General features: G+C 57.5%; 1 protein-coding gene across 5 annotated transcripts in view; it reads right to left on the minus strand.

Annotated features, from left to right (window-relative positions):
* STIM1 (stromal interaction molecule 1) overlaps positions 1 to 19,300 on the minus strand; it is a 76,664-nt gene extending 57,364 nt beyond the window's left edge. The window contains exons 1-2 of one of the 5 annotated variants that reach the window (XM_063393329.1): positions 19,284 to 19,300; positions 18,680 to 18,855 (exon numbers count right to left, since the gene is read on the minus strand). In XM_063393329.1, the coding sequence (XP_063249399.1) occupies positions 18,680 to 18,809 (130 nt within the window). In that variant the 5' untranslated portion in view covers positions 18,810 to 18,855; positions 19,284 to 19,300. The other 4 variants (XM_063393326.1, XM_063393328.1, XM_063393330.1 and 1 more) reach the window with 4 other exon arrangements.
* Positions 19,301 to 20,034: the final 734 nt, after the last annotated feature.

Genomic DNA, 20,034 nt, shown 5'->3' on the forward strand with positions numbered 1-20,034 from the left:
TCCCCCAAATCACACACACAACCCCCCAAATCACACACACAATCCCCCAAATCACACACACAATCCCCCAAATCACACACCGCCAAATCACACACAACCCCCCCAAACACACACACCCCCAAACACACACAACTCCCCCAAATCACACACACCCCCTCCCAAACACACGGCCTTTTTCTGTTGGAGTGGGAACACATGCCACCATGCCACACCACGCCAGGATTTGCTGTCCTGGCAGTGCCCAGCCCTCCCCCTGCCCATGCTGTCCCAACACATGATCCGCTCTATCTGTGAACAAGCACCCCACGTCCAGCAGTTTTTGGGAATGCCTCCACCCTCCCTGTGGCTCCCAAGCCTCCCCAGGGCAGATCTGGGCACTCTGGCTGGGGTGCTCTGCCCTCCAAGTGCCAGCTTTGCCCATCTCCTTCTGGAGGGATGTGTTTGCCTCCCTCAGGCCCAAGGCCTGGGGGACACTTCTCTGCTGAACAATAAGGTAGCAGAGCTTGTTCTGGTACCACCCAACAGGCACAGCGGCTCTGCCCACGGGCAGCTCCAAAATACCACGTCAGGGCCTCTCCAGAGGAGCAGCGGCAGCCAAAATATCCCGTGGGCAGGGAAGTTCTGAGGAGCTGGAATAACTGGAGATTGGGTTACTTCATAACCATAAACCAAGTGACCTGACTGCTGACACGTTCCTGCCCCACTGCGGGGAACAAAACTGAATCATTAAAACTGCAGCCACAAAACTGATGGGAGAGGGGCAGAGAGTAACAGGACACGGGGAAAGGGTTTTAAACTAAGAGAGCAGAGTTACACTGGAGACTGGGGGAAGTTCTTCCCTGTGGGGGTGGTGGGACCTTGGCTCCGAGCAGCTCTGGCTGCCCCTGGATGCCTGAAAGTGTCCAAGGATGGGATTTGGAGCAACCTGGGACAGTGGAAGGTGTCCCTGAGATGAGCTCAGATGAGCTCTGTGATTCCTCCCAGCTCAAACCACTGCAGGATTCTGTGATTCCACGTGTTGGGAATGCTCTGCAGAGCCCTGGCAGTGCTGTGCACCAGAGCAATCCATGGGACTGGACAATGCTGTGGCACCTGATCCAGGGACCCAAGATCAACTATTCCCACTCTGCAAGGACACGGGATTATCCCATGGCCCACACCAGCTTTCCAGCAATTTTCACAGAATCCCCAAACAGTTTGGGTTGGGAAGAAGCTCAAGGATCATCGAGTCTCACCCCTGCCATGGCAGGGACACCTCCCACTGTCCCAGGCTGCTCCAGCCCCGGTGTCCAGCCTGGCCTTGGGCACTGCCAGGGATGCAGGGGCAGCCACAGCTGCTGCTCTGTGTACTCTGAAAGGTTCCCAGTGAGGGTGGGAAGGATTCCAAGCCCCTGTGAGCGCCTGTCCCGGCCGTGAGTCACCGCTCCAGGCAGCCCCAGCCCACGGCGCCGAATGCCACACGCTGGGATCCAAACCCATCATCAGTGAGTGAAAGAGAAATTGCTGAAAGTCAGGAAACCACATAATGGATGAGTGAGTCATCCCTGCGTGAAAAACTGAAGATGCCAAAGGAAGCTTAGAAGTCAAAGAAAATCCCACAACATTCCTGCTGTCCCATCCTGCCAGCCCAGAGCCGGCAGATCCAATCCTGCAGCACTGCCTGCCCAAAGCCGGGCATTCCCAGTGCCAGCTCTGGGCACAGATCTGTGATACCCACAGCAAGGAACACCTGGAGCAGCAAGAGCTTCGGATACACGAGTAACAATTCTGGTAGCTCTGACAAGGTAACAGAGGTACAGAATTCCCCCCTTGCTGTCAGAATTTATGAGAAATCATAGAATGGCAGAAAGGCTCATGTTGGGAGGAACCTCAAAGCCCATCCAGTGCCACCCTGCCATGGACAGGGACACCTCCCACTGTCCCAGGCTGCTCCAGCCCCATCCAAGATGGTCTTGGCAGTGGGAGCCATTCCCTGGCTCCTGTCCCTGCAGCCCTTGTCCCCAGTCCCTCTGCAGCTCTCCTGGAGCCCTTTCAGGCCCTGGCAGGGGCTCTGAGCTCTCCCTGGAGCTTCTCCTCTCCAGGTGAGCACCCCCAGCTCTCCCAGCCTGGCTCCAGCTCTTGGAGCATCCCCATGGCCTCCTGTGGGCTCGTTCCCACAGCTCCGTGTCCATTCCAAGCTGGAGGCCCAGGATGGGGAGCTCAGAGCTGCCCCAAACTCCAGGCTCACAGCCTGGCTCCGTGTCACCTTCACAGCCTCGGGATGGCTGAGGGCGCCCCGTGCCCAAGAGCAGCGTGAACTTCCAAAGGCCATTCCCTGCATTTCCTGGCCTCCTCCCCTTCCTCCCCAGCAGCCCAAGCTCTAGGACTCCCCTGTTCCCTTCCTGGACATGCTGCTGCATAATTAATCCAAGGGAAGCGGCACCATTCCCACGCTGCCGTACAAGGACAGCTTCTCCCAATTCTGGCCTTATTTATCCCTCATGAGTCTCGCCAAGAACTGATGGTTTCCATGTTCACAGGAGCCCCGGAGAGCAGGAAGCAGGGTGACAACAGCCTCTGCCTTGGCTGTGGCACACGCTGCACAATCTGCCTTTCCTACAGGCAGGAGGAATGGGCTGCTCCCAGAGCACCCACGCCTGGGACATGGCCCTGCTGCAGCCAGCTCGTGGTTTCCCAGCACAGTCCTTCCCTTCCACTGAAGAACAGGACTCCAAGAGGGCAAAGCCCTGCCAGGGCGAGGCACTGCCCATCCCCTACAGCTGATCCTGCAGGAAAACCCTAACCTCGATTATCCAACCCCAACAACAGCCTGCAACCATCACCTTGACTTCTCTGTGAATAAAAACCCTTCCCAGTGATCCCGTTATCCTCTACCTCCCCAAACTCAAGTGAAGCCACTCTCCTGTATCATCCCTTCCCACAAGGATCAGGGCAGCAGCAAAGGGGGACCCAAGGCAGATGTGGATCCTGGCACAGGGAGGAGAAAGCCAAAGGCGTGGGAAGAACAGGGAGGAAAGGAGCAGAGGAGGAAGGAGCTTGTGGATAACACAAGTCCACAACAAAGCCAAGGTTTGTTACTGTTGGTGCTCACAGACCTGTTCTGTTCCAGGCACCAAACAGCCACAGTTGGGAACCCAGGAAGAAGAACGGGATCCTGGATGTGCCAGGCACTGCCTGTGCAGTGCCTCAGCAATGGAATGCTATCAGATCCACCTGGGACAAGTGACAGGGACAAGGGGTTCCAGGTCAGTGAGGAAGAAAGAAAGACAATCTCACTGCAGGACAGGCTGCAGGACAGTGGTCACACTGCTCCCGAGGGAAAATCCCGACCTCCACTCACACAGGGGGAGGAAAAAGACTCTTTCCCAGAAAACCTCACACATCTTCTTTCCACTGAGTGTCACTATAAAGATCACCCAAGCCCCAGGTACGTCCTTTCCCCATGCCCAGTCACTGCCAGGGGACACCACGCAGCACACAGGGCAGCAGAGTGTGAAAAGCAGCAATTCAGGGCAGCACCAGTGGCACAACTGAAAATAAATCCCTGTTCTGGCAGGCAAAGATCATTCACACTAGGAAAACAGCAGTTGTAAAATATTTTCCCTTCCTTGCCAGCCACACATGAACACTTTGGGTTGCATCAGGGCCAGAGGAATGAGAGAATCACAGAATATCCTGAGCTGGAGGGACACACAGAGACCACCCAGTCCCACCCAGTCCCTGCCCAGACCCCCAACAATCCCACCCTGGGCATCCCAAAGGCTCCTGGAGCTGTGGCAGCCTCGGGGCCGTGCCCATTCCCTGGGGAGCCTGGGCAGTGCCAGCACCTCTGGGGAAGAGCCTTGCCCTAAAATCCAACCCCAATCCCTCCTGGACCAGCTGCAGGTGGCTCCCTCAGATAGAAAAAATCATCCATGGATGGGATGGGCCAACAGCAATGATCCCAAACGTGCTGGTACGAGGCAGGTACTCCTGAATTCTAAACCTTCTGCCCCAAAGTGAGAGCTGCTGTTTCTTAATCCAGAGGGAAAACAAGGAGCCCACCCCAGCTCTGAGCAGTGCCGTGCCAGCAGTGAATGAGCCCTGCCTGCCTGGAGCTGCCTCACTGAAAAGGTTGTTACTAAAAAAACAACTTAAAAAGAAAGTCTTGAAATGAGTCACTGTGGAACCAGGATTAAATTGGGAATTTTATGCTTTGCTACACTGGAAGATGGAAATGCTACTTTTGTAGATAGTGGGGAGATTCACCCCTCAGATAAGAACCACCTCTCCTAAAGTGGCTGTTTTTTGAGGGTGATCAGGGAAAGAGGAATTTTCTAGAACAAACACAGAACAAGAGCAGCACTGGAACCCTGAGGGCTCCTCATCCCAGCAGGGTCCCAGCAGTGCTGGGCCAGCAAAAGGTGACACAAAATGCAAGATGTCACTTCTAGGCCATGAAACTGGGAGTGAGAACAGGAGCCAGAAGGGAATCCCAGGATATCCCTGAGGCTGGCAAAGCCCTCCCAGCCCAGGCAGTGCCAGCTGTGCCCCAGGCCCACCTTGTCCCCAGCCCAGAGCACTCAGGGCCACCTCCAGCCCTTCCTGGGACACCTGCAGGGATGGGCACTCCAAAGCTCCCTGGGCAGCCCCTGCCAAGGCCTGAGCTCCCTTTCCATGGGCAAATTCCTGCTGCTGCCCAAGCTGAGCCTCCCCTGGCACAGCCTGAGGCCGTTCCCTCTTGTGCTGTCAAGGAGGAAGGAGAGAAGGGAGTAGGGGAGGAGAGATGGAGGGAAGGAGGGAAGGTGGGAAGGAAGGAAGGAGGGAAGGAGGGAATGCAGGAATGCTTCCCAGTGACAACAAGTGGCAATTTCACCAGCTCAGCAGCTCCTGAAACCTCACCCCTGGCCTGAAAAACCCACATGGAGAGGCAGCTCTCACACCTGGCTTCCCTGAGGACCAGGGTGAGGACCCACATGGCCACTTGTGCTTTAGGAACAGCAGGGATTTCAGAGTGATCCCAAACCTCAGATGCTCCTTCCTTGAACACACTTTCCAAAAATCTCGAAGCCCTTTGCAGTAAGAAAGAGGATTCAAAAGACAAGCTGGGAACTCCTTGGACAACTTACTCTTCATCCTCAACACACAGGGAAGAGCTCTGGCATGATGCAACCCCTGTTGCAGTTCAGGAATTTAAACTGACGTTGTGTAAGCAAGAACCCAAGGAAGGAAACCCCCAAACCTTTCCTGAGCCCAGCTCCAGTGCCACCCCACAGCTGCTGCTCCACTGCCCGTGCTCAACCCAGCTTAACCCTCCCTGAGACTGTCCAGAGTCACCTGGGAACACAGTGTAGATTGTCCAGAAAGTCCTCAAATCTGAGTAGATCTGGGGTTCTCATCCAGAAGATCTTTTCCCCATCATTCCTAAACCATGATTTAGCTGTGGCTTCCCCCAGGCAGCTGAGAGGCACTGCAGGGTTTGGAATGTGCCCTTGCTCTGAGCCCTGTGCAGAGGAGTCAGTTTTAGGGGAAGCTGAGGCAGGAAAGGGGCAGTTTCCAAATCCCAGTCACTGGAGTCAGACTGTGACAGCCCAGCCATGGAATCCCAGACTGGTTTGGGTTGGGAGGGACCTAAAGCCCACCCAGTGCCACCCCTGCCATGGCAGGGACACCTCCCACTGTCCCAGGCTGCTCCAGCCCCAGTGTCCAGCCTGGCCTTGGGCACTGCCAGGGATGCAGGGGCAGCCACAGCTGCTCTGGGCACCCTGTGCCAGGGCCTGCCCACCCTGCCAGGGAACAATTCCTGATTCCCAAGAGCCCATCCAGCCCTGCCCTCTGTGCCTCGTCCCAGGTCCCTGCACAATCACCTTTTCCTGCCCCAGGGCTGTGGGGTGGTGCTCCTTCACCAGCCCCAGGGCGTGCCCTGGTGCCACCCTGCTGCTGCTGCCCCAGAGCTCTGCAATGCCCCGGGACTCCTGGAGCACCCGGGCACGCAGCCAGGGAGAGGGGCTGGCTCTGACCCCTCCGCAGGGGCTGAACAAACAGATCCCTCCCACACCCTCCTGCAGTAGGAGAATGCCCCACGGGGTCTCTCTGGGAGGGATAAATCACTGGGTAGGGAATGGCTGACGGGAGGGCAGAGCCGTGGGCCCTGCAGGGATCCATGGCACAGGCAGTGCCCGGAGCAGCGCTGCAGGGGCAAAGAAATAAATTCCTCAGGCACCTTCCCGAGGGCTCCATAAATCCTGCAAGCACACGGAGGCAGAGGGAGGGAGCTCTGTGCATGGCTGAGCCCCAGCAGGGCTCACGGAGCCATTCCCAGCACAGGAATCCCAGTCCTGCCTTGGGATTACAATGGTTCTCCCTCCCCTCAGGGACCTGGCACAGCCTTGGGCACAAAGGGAAGAGCTGAGTGTGCTCACAGGGCGGCTCAGTGCCTTGGGGAGGGGCTCTGGGAGCAGGATCCCCTCCTTGTTCCCATCCCCAGGCCTGGGCACGCTGCACTGGGAATATTCCCGATGGGAGCAGGGCCCTGGCAATGACAGCTCTCACCAGGAGCTGCCTTGGAACTTGCAACCCCCTGAGCAAAGGCTCGGAGTGTGGAGCACGCAGAGCACAGAACAGAAAGCTCGGCTGGATCAAACAGCAGCCTGCAAGGGTTTGGGGCCAGCCCGGGAATCCAGCGCAGTGTCTGTGGCTGCGTGGAACACAGAACACTTCATTTACCAGAGGGTAATTACAGACCAGCACAGTGAGCTGGGCTTCAAATCAGAGAAAGTGGCCTTGGCTTATTGGAAAAGATTCTTATTCCCAAACACATGTGGGAGGGACCAAGACTTTCTGCATGACATCAGCCACCAAACTTGAGAACAGCAGCTTTCTGTATGTGAATTAAAAATAAAATATTTTCATATATTTTTCATATAAAAATAATAATATTTTCATAAAAATATTTTCACTGAAAAAAAAAGGACTTCACAGAACATTATATTGTTATAAACAGCTTAAAAGTTAAATTCAAAAAATCCTGCACCTGGTCTCTTCTTGAGACACTGAAATGCACCCAGTGCCACCCCTGCCATGGCAGGGACACCTCCCACTGTCCTCCCTGCTCCAGCCCCAGTGTCCAGCCTGGCCTTGGGCACTGCCAGGGATGCAGGGGCAGCCACAGCTGCTCTGGGCACCCTGTGCCAGGGCCTGCCCACCCTGCCAGGGAACAATTCCTGATTCCCAAGAGCCCATCCAGCCCTGCCCTCTGGCACTGGGAGCCATTCCCTGCCTCCTGTCCCTCTGTCCCTTGTCCCCAGTCCCTCTGCAGCTCTCCTGGAGCCCCTTCAGGCCCTGGCAGGGGCTCTGAGCTCTCCCTGGAGCTTCTCCTCTCCAGGGGAGCCCCCCCAGCTCTCCCAGCCTGGCCCCAGAGGGGCTCCAGCCCTGGAGCAGCCCCGTGGCCCCTCTGGATCTCCCCAGCAGCTCCAGGTCCTCCCTGTGCAGGGACCCCAGGCTGGAGCAGCTCTGCTGTGGGGTCAGCCCAGGGAACAGGGCTTTGGGGCTGGAGCTGCTCTTCCTGCTGGAGGAGAGCAGAGCCCATCCCTGCCAATCCCAGTCCCCAGATCACCTGGCTGGAACCTTCATTTGCCCAGAGTTTTGGCAACTCCATGTGGAGGGAAAAAAAACATTTGTAGGGAAAAATGAATGCTACTTTTTCAGTCTTGTACTTTCAGGCTACATCAGCTGACTTCAAAAAAAAAAATCCCCAAAACCCAAAAAAGGAAGTTGAGTTTCTCTCTATCGACTCTCCTGACCAGCACCAGCACAGGAGCAGCCTCTGGCTGCACTGGTGGTATTTCTTTCCCAAGAGCAGAAGTGTCACCTCTGCAGCACTTCCCCCCAGCCAGAACACGCAGGACTAAGTTTAGTCATCGATAGGGCACAGATAAATCCCTCCTAACCCCTGTCCACTCCCAGAGCCAAGGAGGCACCAGCAAACCAAACCATCGACAAAGAGCTCAGCATTCACCCAAATCTCTCTTTAAACTCATTATTCAGGGCTAATTCCTTGCAGGTCCTCCAGGATTGGAGAAGCAGCAGCCCCGGGGTCTGAGCAGCAACACTTGGGTACACTGGCATGCAAAAATCCTGTCAGAGTGTGAAATTCTGGGTTATGTCACTTGGGCTGGGCTGACTCAGCATTCAGCACCAGCCACAGCCACGCTGAAGGACTGTGTTTACCAAAGGGATAACTCTGGCTACCAGGGAAGCTCCCTGCCAAATCCTAACAAAAACACACAGGTGACTCAGAAAGACGAGCCCAGACTCCTCTGGATCTTTTTTAATACCTCATTAATCAGGAAAAAAAAAACATTCTATATCCTCCAGGCAGAAAAAATTCCGGCTGCAGCATAAAGGGGAAAAGGAGCCATGGGCTTTTCTCCCTCCTCTGCTGCAAACAGAGAACTTCCCTGCAGCTTCCCTGAAAATTCTTGTCCAAACTAATTACAAGTGGCCCAGGCTGTCAGGGCAGGGAGGGAATCACACCCCTGCAGGGATTTAACAACCCTGTGGTTGTGGCACTTGGGGACAGGGCTTAGTTGAACTCTCAAGGGCTTTTCCAACTTAAATAATTCCATGATCCTCTCCAGCAAACCCAGCCCTTTCTCACCTTGTGCACCAAAGCCTTCCTAAGCATTTCTACCAATGCTGACACAAAGACTACTGAACAATAAAGCCTTTTTCCTTCCTTTCCAACACACATTCTCGTGTTTCTTTATGCAGAAGGTGCTCGATTCACTGCCAGAGCCAGGGCAGGTGTCAGCGAAGCCCCAGCCCTCCCAGGAACGCTGGATGTGCCACAGGCTGGGCCACCTCGCTGCCCTTGGGACGGCCTCAGTCCCTGCCCTGCCAGGTGACCTCCTGCACACCCTGGGATCTCTGCACTTCCATCCTGCCCTGGGAGCCTGGAACTCCCTCACCCCACAGCACCACTGGGTTAAACACGCAGAGTCCCTGAGGAATCTGAGGGGCTGCAGGCCACATTCCCAGCACAGGGAATGGCACAGGCTGAAGAAGCCACCTGAGTGAAGCACAGAGCAAGACTTGGGTCTGCTTTAATAGTTCCCTGAGTGAACAGCAGCTGAGTTCCTCCCAACCCCAAAGGAACCACAAGAATGAACCCACTACACCTTTTCAGAGGGAATAAGGATGAGGTGGGGTGAGATGTCCCCCATTTCCTACATCTCAGGCAACCTCCACCCCCATTCCACTGCTCCTGGCAGGACCCAAGAGCAGCACATCCCCCATCCCTGCGGGCACAGCAGGCCCGTGCTGACCCTGGCTTTCCTGCTGCTTCTCCCACATGGAGCTCGGCTTTGTCCTGCATCCTGCCCATGTTCCCAGCCTCAGCAGGGCACCAGGGCCTCACAGTGCTGGGACTGGGGCTCCCTGTGCAGAGCCCAAATGGCTCTTCCAGAACCCTGAGTGGTGCCAACACAGTACAGAGCCACAGGTACGGCAGAGACCCTGCTGGGATGAGCTGGGACAGGGGGATAGCAGGATAGAGGGATAGCAGGATACCTCCCCCCAGCAGAGTCCCAGTGAGCAGGAAAGCATCTCAGCCATTTCACCTTGTTAGGCTGAGCAGCTGAAAATAGCCCCGGGATGAAAAACAAACCAGCTGGACAAGTTCTCCAAAGCGGGAGGCTCTGGCCAGCACTGAGTGGAGCTCTGTCCTATCCCCAGCTCTGTCCCTGTCCCGAGCCCTGTCCTGTCCCCAGCCCCGAGCCCTGTCCTGTCCCCAGCTCTGTCCTGTCCTGTCCCCAGCCCTGTCCCCAGCTGCTGGGCACAGGGAGCTCCAGAGGGGTCAGTGCCAAAGGAGCATCCCCCAGGCCAGCCCTTGGGAAGGGAGGGGTGGCAGGGAGAGCTCTGCCCCATCCAGCAAACCTTTGAAGATATCCATCTCAGGATGGCACAGGAATGCCAGACATTCCCATCAGGGCTCCTGCCCTGACAAACTCCAAGGGTTCAGCCTCACCCTTTAAGCATGAAGCGTTTTTCTCTCCATTCCCAAGAGGAAAAATAAAAGATGGGGAAAAAAATAACCAGCAACCCCACTTCTCACACCAATTCCTGTCAGGAAAACTTCTCTAGGAATCATCCTGCAGTGTGGAAGAACAGCACTTCATGCCCCCAAATATCCCTTTCCACCCTCGTTTTTTGTTGATGATACAGCAAATGAAATGAACAGGAAAACCTGTGTATCTCCAGGATACACAGATCTCCAGAGTGCCAATCTCCAGGAAACAGTGTGGTCCACGGGAAGCCTCTGAGAGCAGCAGGACCAGAGGCCAGGAGGGCAGTGCTCGGGATGGGATGGGGACAGCCCCCATCCCTGTCCCACCAAGAGATCCCTCTGCCAGGTGTGCTCCCACCACCATTCCCACAAATCCATCAGCATCTCCAACCTATTTTCCACACTCCCCAGTTCCACACTTTAGGGGTATATCCTCTTTCATCCAGAGCCCCCCAGGACACAGCTTGGTTAGCTGACTCCTGCCTCAGCAGGCCCGGCTGCAGGAGTGCCACTCCCTGATGAAGATGAGGAACCTCTTCATCGTGCCAGCACCACAGCAGAGGGTCCCTCACACCTGGGACACCCACAGCCAGAGCCAGCCTGGGCTCCAGCAGCGAGCTGGGAAGACAAAAGTCTGAGACCCTGGGAATCAGGACAAGGCAGAGATGCACGGGGCTGCTGTGATGAGCCTGGCACAATCCAACCCCAAAGCCCCGGGAGCATCTGCAGCTGTGCTGTGTCTGTGCCCCAGTCCTGCTGGGGACAAACCCACCTGAGCCCCCAGGCAGTCACCTGCATCCACACACCCCACAGACAAAAGCGTGGCATGGACGGGAACCTCCTTCCTGATCCTTTCCAGGTTTGAAAAGAAACCAACATCTCCTCAAATTTGCAGTTTACAGGCCAGCCCCACTGTGAAAGCCCAGGAACACCAAACTGCTGTCGCCTTCCCAAAAGGCTCCAAGATGCTCAGACCTTTCACCAGCCATTTCCCCATCAACACTCCGTCCCTGGACTGGGATCCAGCCCCAGAAATGCCATCCAGAGGAGGAAGCTGGGAAGCTCCAGGGGGATCTGCCCTGCCTGAGATGGGATCACTTCCCTCAGGAGCAACCCTGAGCTCGGCCCCAGCAGGTGGGAAAAGCCATCACACACAGGAGGAAGGGGAATCATCCCTGCACAGCCTGCCTGGCCTGGAGGGCTCCTCACCTCTCCTGCAGCCCTGGAGCTGCTCTGGGACAAGCACAGCCCTTCAGGCCAGCACAAGGTGCCACACCTGGATTTTCCCCTTCCAGCTGCCAAGCGCTGGAACAAACCCACCCAGGCACCCCGAACAACAACAGCTGCTGACTTCCAGAATTATTTCTGTTCCCCAAAAATTAGTTTCTATACTCCATCCATCTCTATACAGTTAAAAAAATAACTTTTTTCCCCTTTGGCTTACTCACCCATTAATTATGTCTTGGCACTCTCACACATCTAAACACATGCATTGCTTAGCAGCTTTAATCCTGAATTATTCCTCCCTTTCCTGCAATCCAAAGCCTCCCTTGCCTAGGAAGGGGCAGGCTGTTCCAACCGGCAAGCTGTTCCTTTGTAACTCGGAGAGGAACATTCCTCAAGTTCTCCTGTTTATTGTGTTTTTATCCTCCAGAACAGCCGAATTTACGGCACTGGAGCTCTAAAGCTGTAGAGAAGAATTAAACTGACCTTAAAACTCCGTCCTTCAGAGAAAAACAAACACTGGGCTACAAAAATAGTGTCTTTTCCTGCAAAAGGTGTGTGTGTTACCAAACATCCCTGTTTCCAACTGCATTGCTGCTGCTTCCACTGTCTGAGAGCTGCTGGGATCAGCAATTTCCAGATCCCAGAGGAGGCAAAGGGACGGTGGCACTGAGATCATGCAGAGCTCCTGGGTGGGATAAAGTGCACTTCCAAGGAAGTGCCTCTGTGGATCCTGCAAATGGCCCTTGGAGCAAAGTTCAGCAAGATAAACACTTACATACAAAAAATACCTCTGTGTGCCAGAGGCAACCACTGAGGCTGGAGAGAGACTTCCAAGGAGCACTCGGTGGTTCCCAAAGTCAGACTCCACAGATGTCCATGCCACACAGGGAGTTAATGCATTTTCCAAAGTGGAAAAAATAGGTTACTTAAAAATAGGTCCATAATCCAAACAAACAAACATCCTGGTACTATTTCATGGAGGGAAAAGGAGCAGGCAGGGACAGGCCGGGACAGAACCACGCGCGGCTCCCTCACGACTTCCCCATGCTCCTCTGAAGGATTTCATCGACTGCAGAGCCGGGGACCTTGGCCAGCACTGCCAGCAAAAGCTCCTGGGCACAGTCCTGCCATTGCTCCTGATCGTGAATTGTATCCTCAGGATTACTGCAGAGACCTCAGAGCCCCTGCCAGGGCCCAAAGGGGCTCCAGGAGGGCTGGAGAGGGACTGGGGACAAGAGATGGAGGGACAGGACACAGGGAATGGCTCCCACTGCCAGAGGGCACAGTTAGAGGAATACTGGGGAGAAATTGTTCCTCTGACTGGTGAGACCATGGCACAGGCACAGCGTGAGGCAGGAGCTCCTCACGGCTCCCATGTGCTGCAGGAGTGACAGAGCAATGGCTTTAATTAAAGAGTCCTTTGTCCCTGCCAGCACCAGCTCCTAAACCTGAACCAGAGCTCCGGAGGTGCCAGAAAATTAATCAGACACGGCTGCAGGGGCTGGGGAAACGAGGGGGAGGGAAAATTAAAGTGTTCCAGAGAGCCCAGCTTGGACCAGCCATGGGAGCAGAGCAGACGACTCAGCACGACAGCGCTGCCTCCACAGGAAACATCCCCAAATTCCACAGCAAAGACAGTCTGGAAGGCACAAGGAGAAGCAGCAGCTCCCAGGGCTGCACCTGCTAACAGGGAGCAGGCAGAAAAGGGGCCAAACCCCCATTATTCACAGCATCCAACACTGGTTTGGGTTGGAGGGACCTTAAAGTCCATCCCATCCCACCCCTGCCATGGCAGGGACACCTCCCACTGTCCCAGGCTGCTCCAGCCCCAGTGTCCAGCCTGGCCTTGGGCACTGCCAGGGATGCAGGGGCAGCCACAGCTGCTCTGGGCACCCTGTGCCAGGGCCTGCCCACCCTGCCAGGGAAGGATTTCTTGCCAGTAGCACCTGACTGACACAAGGCGGGTGAAGGAATCTCCTCCAGCTGGGGGCACGGAGGGTCCCCAGACCTTCACCCAACAGCAGTGAAGTGAAGGTCCCATCTCCTGCTTCCAGCAGGTTCCTGCCCCTCCAGGGATCCATGGCTGGGCTCCACGGCAGGGAGCCACGGCAGGGAGCCACGGCAGGGATCCACACAGCTGGACCAGCCGGGAACAGGAACCACCCTGGTCCCAAAGGGCCTTTCCAGTGGGAATGCCAGAGCTACCCAGAGAGAGCCACAACTCTCCTGCTTGCTCTGCCAGCTCGGGAGATCATTTCTCCCTCTCTGGATTTAAAGCAAAGCTAATTAATGAAGGGTAACAGCTTTCTTAACACTAATGGGTTTGTGCAGTTAGGGCTCTGGGGAGCAGAGTGCCAGGCTGGGCACAGCCCAGCACCGAAGGGTGTCCAAGCCTGGCACTGACCCTGGGAAGCTCCAGGGACAGGATCCACTGCCAGCCCTTTCCAGCAGCACAGCCTCCAAGTGGGACAAGCTGCAGGACAGGGACAGCCTCAGGGAAAAGTGCTGCTTTTCAGCCACCTGCTTGCAGAAAGGGATTTTTACTAACAAATCACAGAATCCCAGGATCCTAGGGGCTGGAAAAGCCCTCCCAGCCCAGGCAGTGCCAGCTGTGCCCCAGGCCCACCTTGTCCCCAGCCCAGAGCACTCAGGGCCACCTCCAGCCCTTCCTGGGACACCTGCAGGGATGGGCACTCCAAAGCTCCCTGGGCAGCCCCTAAATACCAGGATGGCCTTTTATCTCCCTTCCCTCCCCCAATCCCAGGCAGATCATGAACTACACACCACGGGAGGGCACCTCAGCTCCCCCGGGCTGTCCCAGACACTCACCTGTCCCTCCAGCCCCTACCCAGAGGAGGAGAAATCTCCCACAGGGAATTGATATGTACCAACATGCCCGAGCAGCCCACGAGCCAAACACCAACTGAGCAGGCCAGAGAAACACAAAGTGCTTTTCCTTCTCACTCCTCTTGGGATAAGGCTCCGCTCCAGGACCACCAAAGCACCTCAGACCCTGCAGATGCACCACAAGAGACGTCAGGAGCTCCTTTCCTCACACATTTACTGCTCCATCCCCTCCTGAGAGCAAAGGATGGAAAGGACAGCAGGACTGCTGCCCTGGACTTCCCGGGTGGATGTGTGTACCCCTGGCCCACAGTGGGAAAGGCCAACCCCAAGAGCCTGGTCTGGAGCTCCCTGCAGCCCCCCCAGGGCAGGCAGTGTCCCAGCAGCTCCCCCTGCACCGCTCCTGGGGGAAGGGACCACCCGAGGGGCACAGGACACAGCTGCTTTCCAAGGGAGTAAATAAATAAATCTAACAAGAAATTAAATTAAGATCCTCTCTGTGATCCAGCTGAGCATTACTCCAAGTTTCTGGGCCAAGCAGGGAAGGGAATGAGCTGGAGGGAGCCAGGAGCTCCCCAGCAGCCCCAGTGCTGCCCAGTCGGCCCTGCTCCTCCTCCTCCTCCACATGAGGCCAGTTTGCTGCCAAAACACAAATTTTCCACCTCTCAGAATGGCAATTCCTCGAGATGAGTTTCATTCCCGAAGGAAGCCAAGGCTGTGCAATCCACTGGGGCTTCCAACTGAGCTAGGGAAGAACATTGGACTGTTTCCTGGCAGAGCTCTCCAAGCATTCTCACAACAGCTTCACCTCCCTTGCCCAACCCAAGGCTGCTACTCACAGGTGCAACTTCTACTCATGAACGTGCACCCCTTTAAAGGAATTAATTTAACAGCAAACTCTCCTTTCAAAGGCATTTTATCAAAGCAAGCTGGCTGTGTCCCATGAGCTCTGCCAGGCCCGTGGAGGGATGGGGACCCAGCCTGTTCCCAGCCTGCAGGATGAGCCGCCACTGATCTTCCGAAGCTCCTCAGATGCCAAAAGCCTTCACTGCAAGCTTCAGGCCCAAACCCATCACTTCCCAAGGCAGAGGTTTTGCAGCAGGGAAGGATTCCCTTCCAGTGAACCCCTAGGCCCTGGGATGGGAAGCACAGACAGGGCCTGGGCACAGCCTCCTCACCCAGAAATTCACGTTGTCCCCTCTGGAATCAGTGACAGCAGCCTGTGGCTGCAGCCCCCTTCCTCACAGTCACTTTGTCCCACAGGATGTTCCCTGGGTTTAAGGGCACCTCAAGGTGCTCCAGGCAAACGCAGGAATAGCCCTGAGCACAGCCCTCCAGCTTTGGACACTATCAGGGTGCTTTTAAACTTGCTTTTTATCACTTAGACAAGAGCAAGGATGACTCAAGAAATGTTGTGATCAAGGAATCAAAACAGGGAAGCAGGAGACAGGGCAGGAGAAGGAGAAAGGAAGAGAAAAGAGGAGCTGCTGTGGAAAGAGGAAAAGCTGCCAAACCTGTGCCAGCCTCGCACCAGAGCCCAGCCCTCGCCACGCCCTGAGGCAGGAGCTCCACATCACCCAAAAACGCCTCAATCCCAGCACACAGTTCAGAGCCCCTCTCTGAACTGCTGCAGGGAACAGGGAAAACCCAGGCCACGATCCCTGACTGGCCTCAGGGTGCCAGAACAGGGCCCCACATCCCTGTGGATGCCAGACCACAGGAAGGAATTCCACACACAATTAAACGAGGCTCAGGGCAATGCAGACTGGCAGCACCTCCATATACACTGCAGATGGGGTGGGTCTGGATCTGCAGGTGGAAGCTGGCACCACGAAGGGAACCAGGGATGAGCCCCAGCCATCCAAACCCCCACCTCTCCAGTCAGTTTTCCTTGGATCTCCTACTAACACACCTGGAAGTGTTGGGGCTGCACAGAAGGCAAACAATCAAATAAAAATAACCCTAAATCCCACAGACTGCCTCCAGGTGATGTGATTTAAGGAGGAAGAGTCAACTGAGCAAGATTAGTATTTTAAATTAGAATGAAATTTAAGGTTTTTGACCCAAACAATGAGTCACATTTTTGATGGCCCACATAAAACTCGTGTAAAACATTGGCCACAACCCTGGAGGATGTTCTGATAAGAACCAGAAAATGGACCAAAACCTAGCTGATTTGGGCAACAGCCAGATTACAGCAAATGAACAGAAAGAGGGGAAAAAATCCCTGAAAGTCCAGTTTGCCCCTTTTAGGGGGTGTGAAAAGGTCCCGGGGCCGGGCTGCAGCCTGACAAATTCGGGCTAAAAATAACCAGGGCGGTGCAAACAATACGGTGGGGCCGGTCACACATCCTGTGACAGGCAGGATCCGAACCTGGCCCGGGGCAAGGCCGGGGCCCCTCCTGCCGGCCTGGGCTCCAAACCCCACACCGTGCTGCGAAATGGCTCCTGTGCTGCGACTGGAACCAAAGCTCAACCTGATCGGCAGGAAAAGATTAGAGATCAAAGATTAGCGCCTCAATTCACCTCTGAGTGAGTCAAAGCCAGGAGAAAATCCGGTTTTCCCCAGGGTTCAGTCACCAACTCTGCTTTTCCTGCACGGATAAACCCACCCGTTTTAAACTCTCGCTTAAAAATCTATCCCAGGAATCGGGATCATTCACTAATGCTCTGTAAAACCTGAGTGTGCAGGGGAACCTCAGCAGCACAACAAGTGCTGCAGCTCAGGCTGCTGCTCTCTGCAAACACTTCCGTGCATCACCTGAAAAACCTCTCCGGTGCTAACATTTCATCATTAAAATCCTGCCATCCTAATGAAAACAAAAATACAAAGGAGAAGCACCTTTGCACGATGGAAAATGTGTCAAAGCCGAGCGCTTTCACTTTCAAAACGGCGTCCAGCACTCACCTCTGCCTCACAGCGAGCAGCCAACACCTCCTGCTTCCAGGGAAAACACCAGGAAAAGTGTCTGCTGTGCCGGCTGCGGACATTCCCTGCTGTGAGCCGGGAACAACAGCGCAAAGAGCTCCAACCAAAGGGCCGGGAGACCTCGGCGGACACGCGGAGCTGCGGCAGCAGAGGGCAGGGAGCCTGCCCGGGGAAGGGACACGGGCAGGGGACACAAATCCCTCCCTGACCACGCTCCTGCACCTTCGGGGCTCCAACCTGTGGGCAGTCATTAATCCCTCGCGGGCTTGGGAAGCCAGCAGTAACCAAAACACGGCCCAGAGTGACCCAAAGCAGCCGTCCAGCAGGAACAGCCGTGCCGGGGGGAATTTCTGCGAGCCGGGCCCTGGGGCTGCCTCCGCCCGCGGCCAAGAGCAGAGCCAGCAGCTGAATCACCCAGGCTGCCACACTTCTGCAGGGCCTCCAAAAATAACCGCAATGGAAATTCCTTGGAGGCACAAACCTTGCTTCAGAAGGACTGCAGAGATCCAGTTTCCTTAGTGGAGCAGACTGGATGCACGGGGAGAGGCGATGAGGAGCCCCTCGTCCCGGACACAGCACACAGCGAGTCCCAGAGCCCGTGCCCGGCAGTCCCAGAGCCCGTGCCCGGCAGTCCCAGAGCCCGTGCCCGGCCGGAGCAGCACACAGCGAGCTCCCGCGGCTGTGCCGACCCCACCGCCCCCGGGCCCGCTCCCCGGCCCGGGCCCAACACGCCCCAAGCACGGAGCGAGCGCTGCCCAGGACGCGGCTGCGGCGCCTTCCACCCCGACACCCGAACATGGCTCTAACACACCTTCCCCTGGCCCGGCCCGCGCACACCGGCCCGAGGAACCCTCGGCTGCTGCCCCGGGCTCGGCCGGCCCGGCAGCGGGGCTCGGGGTGCCCCGGGAGCGGGGCCCGGCTCTCGGCCGTCCCGGAGCTGCGCCCGCGCCCCGGGGCTGAGGCCGCACACGGCGGCACTGCCGGCGGGTCCCGCTGACCTCGGGCTCTGCCACAAGGACACGGAGCCCACCGAGGTGCCACAGCCGGGCTCACGGGGGAAACCCGCGGGGCCCTGGCTTCTCCTGCCCTTTTGGCTGGGCAGCTGGCTTTGGGGGTGCGGGAGGGGGGAACGGGGGAAGCGGTGCCCGGGGCTGTGCCGCCCGCGCTCCTCAGGTGGGACCCGCCGGGCCCCGGAGCGCAGGGGAAGAAGCAGCTCTGGGGTGCCAGAGCCGGGAGAGCCCTCAGAGAACAGCTGAACCCGGAATGTCCGGCACCATCCCCTGCTCCCTGCCAGCCCCCCGCTACCAGAGCGTAACAACGCGAAATAACATTAACACTCTTAAATCCTGCGAACCGCTCGCAGTCGGTGCGCCTTAACGAAGAGGAGCGCAATCTCTTAAATGAGCTGAAATGTAAAACTTTTGACCTAAACAGCCGGAGCCCGCTGCAGTAACACGCACGGGTTATTTCTGTCTTCGCGAGGTGCCGAAGCGGATCCGGGCCGGGGATCACTGCAGTTCTTGCCCGAAACCCGGAGGAACGGCCCCAAAACGGAGCTCGGGGGTGCTGCCAGGGCCTTCCCCGGCAGCGCCCGAGCCCAGCGGGGCGGGCAGGGGCGCCGGGCCGGGGCTCACCTGCGATGGCAGAGTCGTCCAGCTGGGAGCCGGGGGCCCGCTCGGCGCGGCCGGGATGCTGCAGGAGGAGGAGGAGGAGGAGGAAGAGGCCGCACAGCGCCCGCACGGCTCGGCCCGGCCGCAGCTCCATTTCCGCGTCCCCGCCGCCGTCAGCTGCTCCTCGGCATCGGCACCGGCTGCGGGGCCGCGGGGTGTCCCGGTTATCCCGGTTATCCCGGCTACCGCGATCGTCCCGGCTAACCCGGCACCGCCGCGAGCTGCGGCCGCTCACCGGCTACCGGAACTCTCTGCCCCCCCGCCCCGCAGTGGTCTCTCCCAGCACAGCCTCCCCCCCGCCGCAGTGGTCTCTCCCGGGACAGCCCCAGTCCCCCCGTCCTCAGTGGTCTCTTCCCGGGATAACCCCGCCGGCCTCTCGCCTCTCTGCCGGGATCGCCCTTCTTCCGTCACCTCCGCTAGCGTCTCCCTGGCCCGCTCCGTCCCTCCGCCGCCTTCTCGCAGCGGTGCCGCCCGGAAAACCCAGCTCTGTCTGTGCCTGGACTGCCCCGCTCCCCCCCCCGCTGCCGCGGTGGTCTCGTCCGCCCCCCCCGCGCGCCGCCCTACGCACCGGGCCCTGGCGCCGCCGCGCGCTGACGGGGGCGTGGCCAAGAGCAATCCGGTCACGCCCACTGGGGGCGGAGCCAACGGGGCGGGCGCGTGCCCACGCCCCCGCGACCGCCCGCGCGCGCACGGCGCAGGCCCGCAGCGACCTCTGGCGGCCACAGCGGGAATGGCCGGGGTGGCGTGTGACACACGGCGACACGGCACACACCGCGACACGGCACACACACCGCGACACGGCACACACACCGTGACACGGCACACACACCGTGTCACACACCGCGACACGGCACACACCGCGACATGGCACACACAGCGACACGACACACACACCGCGACACGGCACACACCGCGACACGGCACACACACCGCGACACGGCACACACACCGCGACACGGCACACACAGCGACACGGCACACACAGCGACACGGCACACACACCGCGACACGGCACACACACCGTGTCACACACCACGACACGGCACACACCGCGACATGTCACACGCCCCGCTCTCTGGGCAGAGACATCCTGAGGTCCCAGCACGTGCGTCCTTGTTCGCAGTGAGGAAATTTCAACACCTCCCGGAGCTGCGACACCTCCAGGGCCACGTGCTCCCGGTGCCACCGCCAGGCTGGTGCCACCAGTGCCCAGAGGCCAGCAGCCCACAGGGGGGACAGAAAGGTCACATCCCGTCCCACTCCTCACATCCCGTCCCACTCCTCACATCCCATCCCACTCCTCACATCCCATCCCACTC

Source organism: Prinia subflava, chromosome 3 (genome assembly GCF_021018805.1).
Source record: "Prinia subflava isolate CZ2003 ecotype Zambia chromosome 3, Cam_Psub_1.2, whole genome shotgun sequence".
Lineage (NCBI taxonomy): Eukaryota > Metazoa > Chordata > Aves > Passeriformes > Cisticolidae > Prinia > Prinia subflava.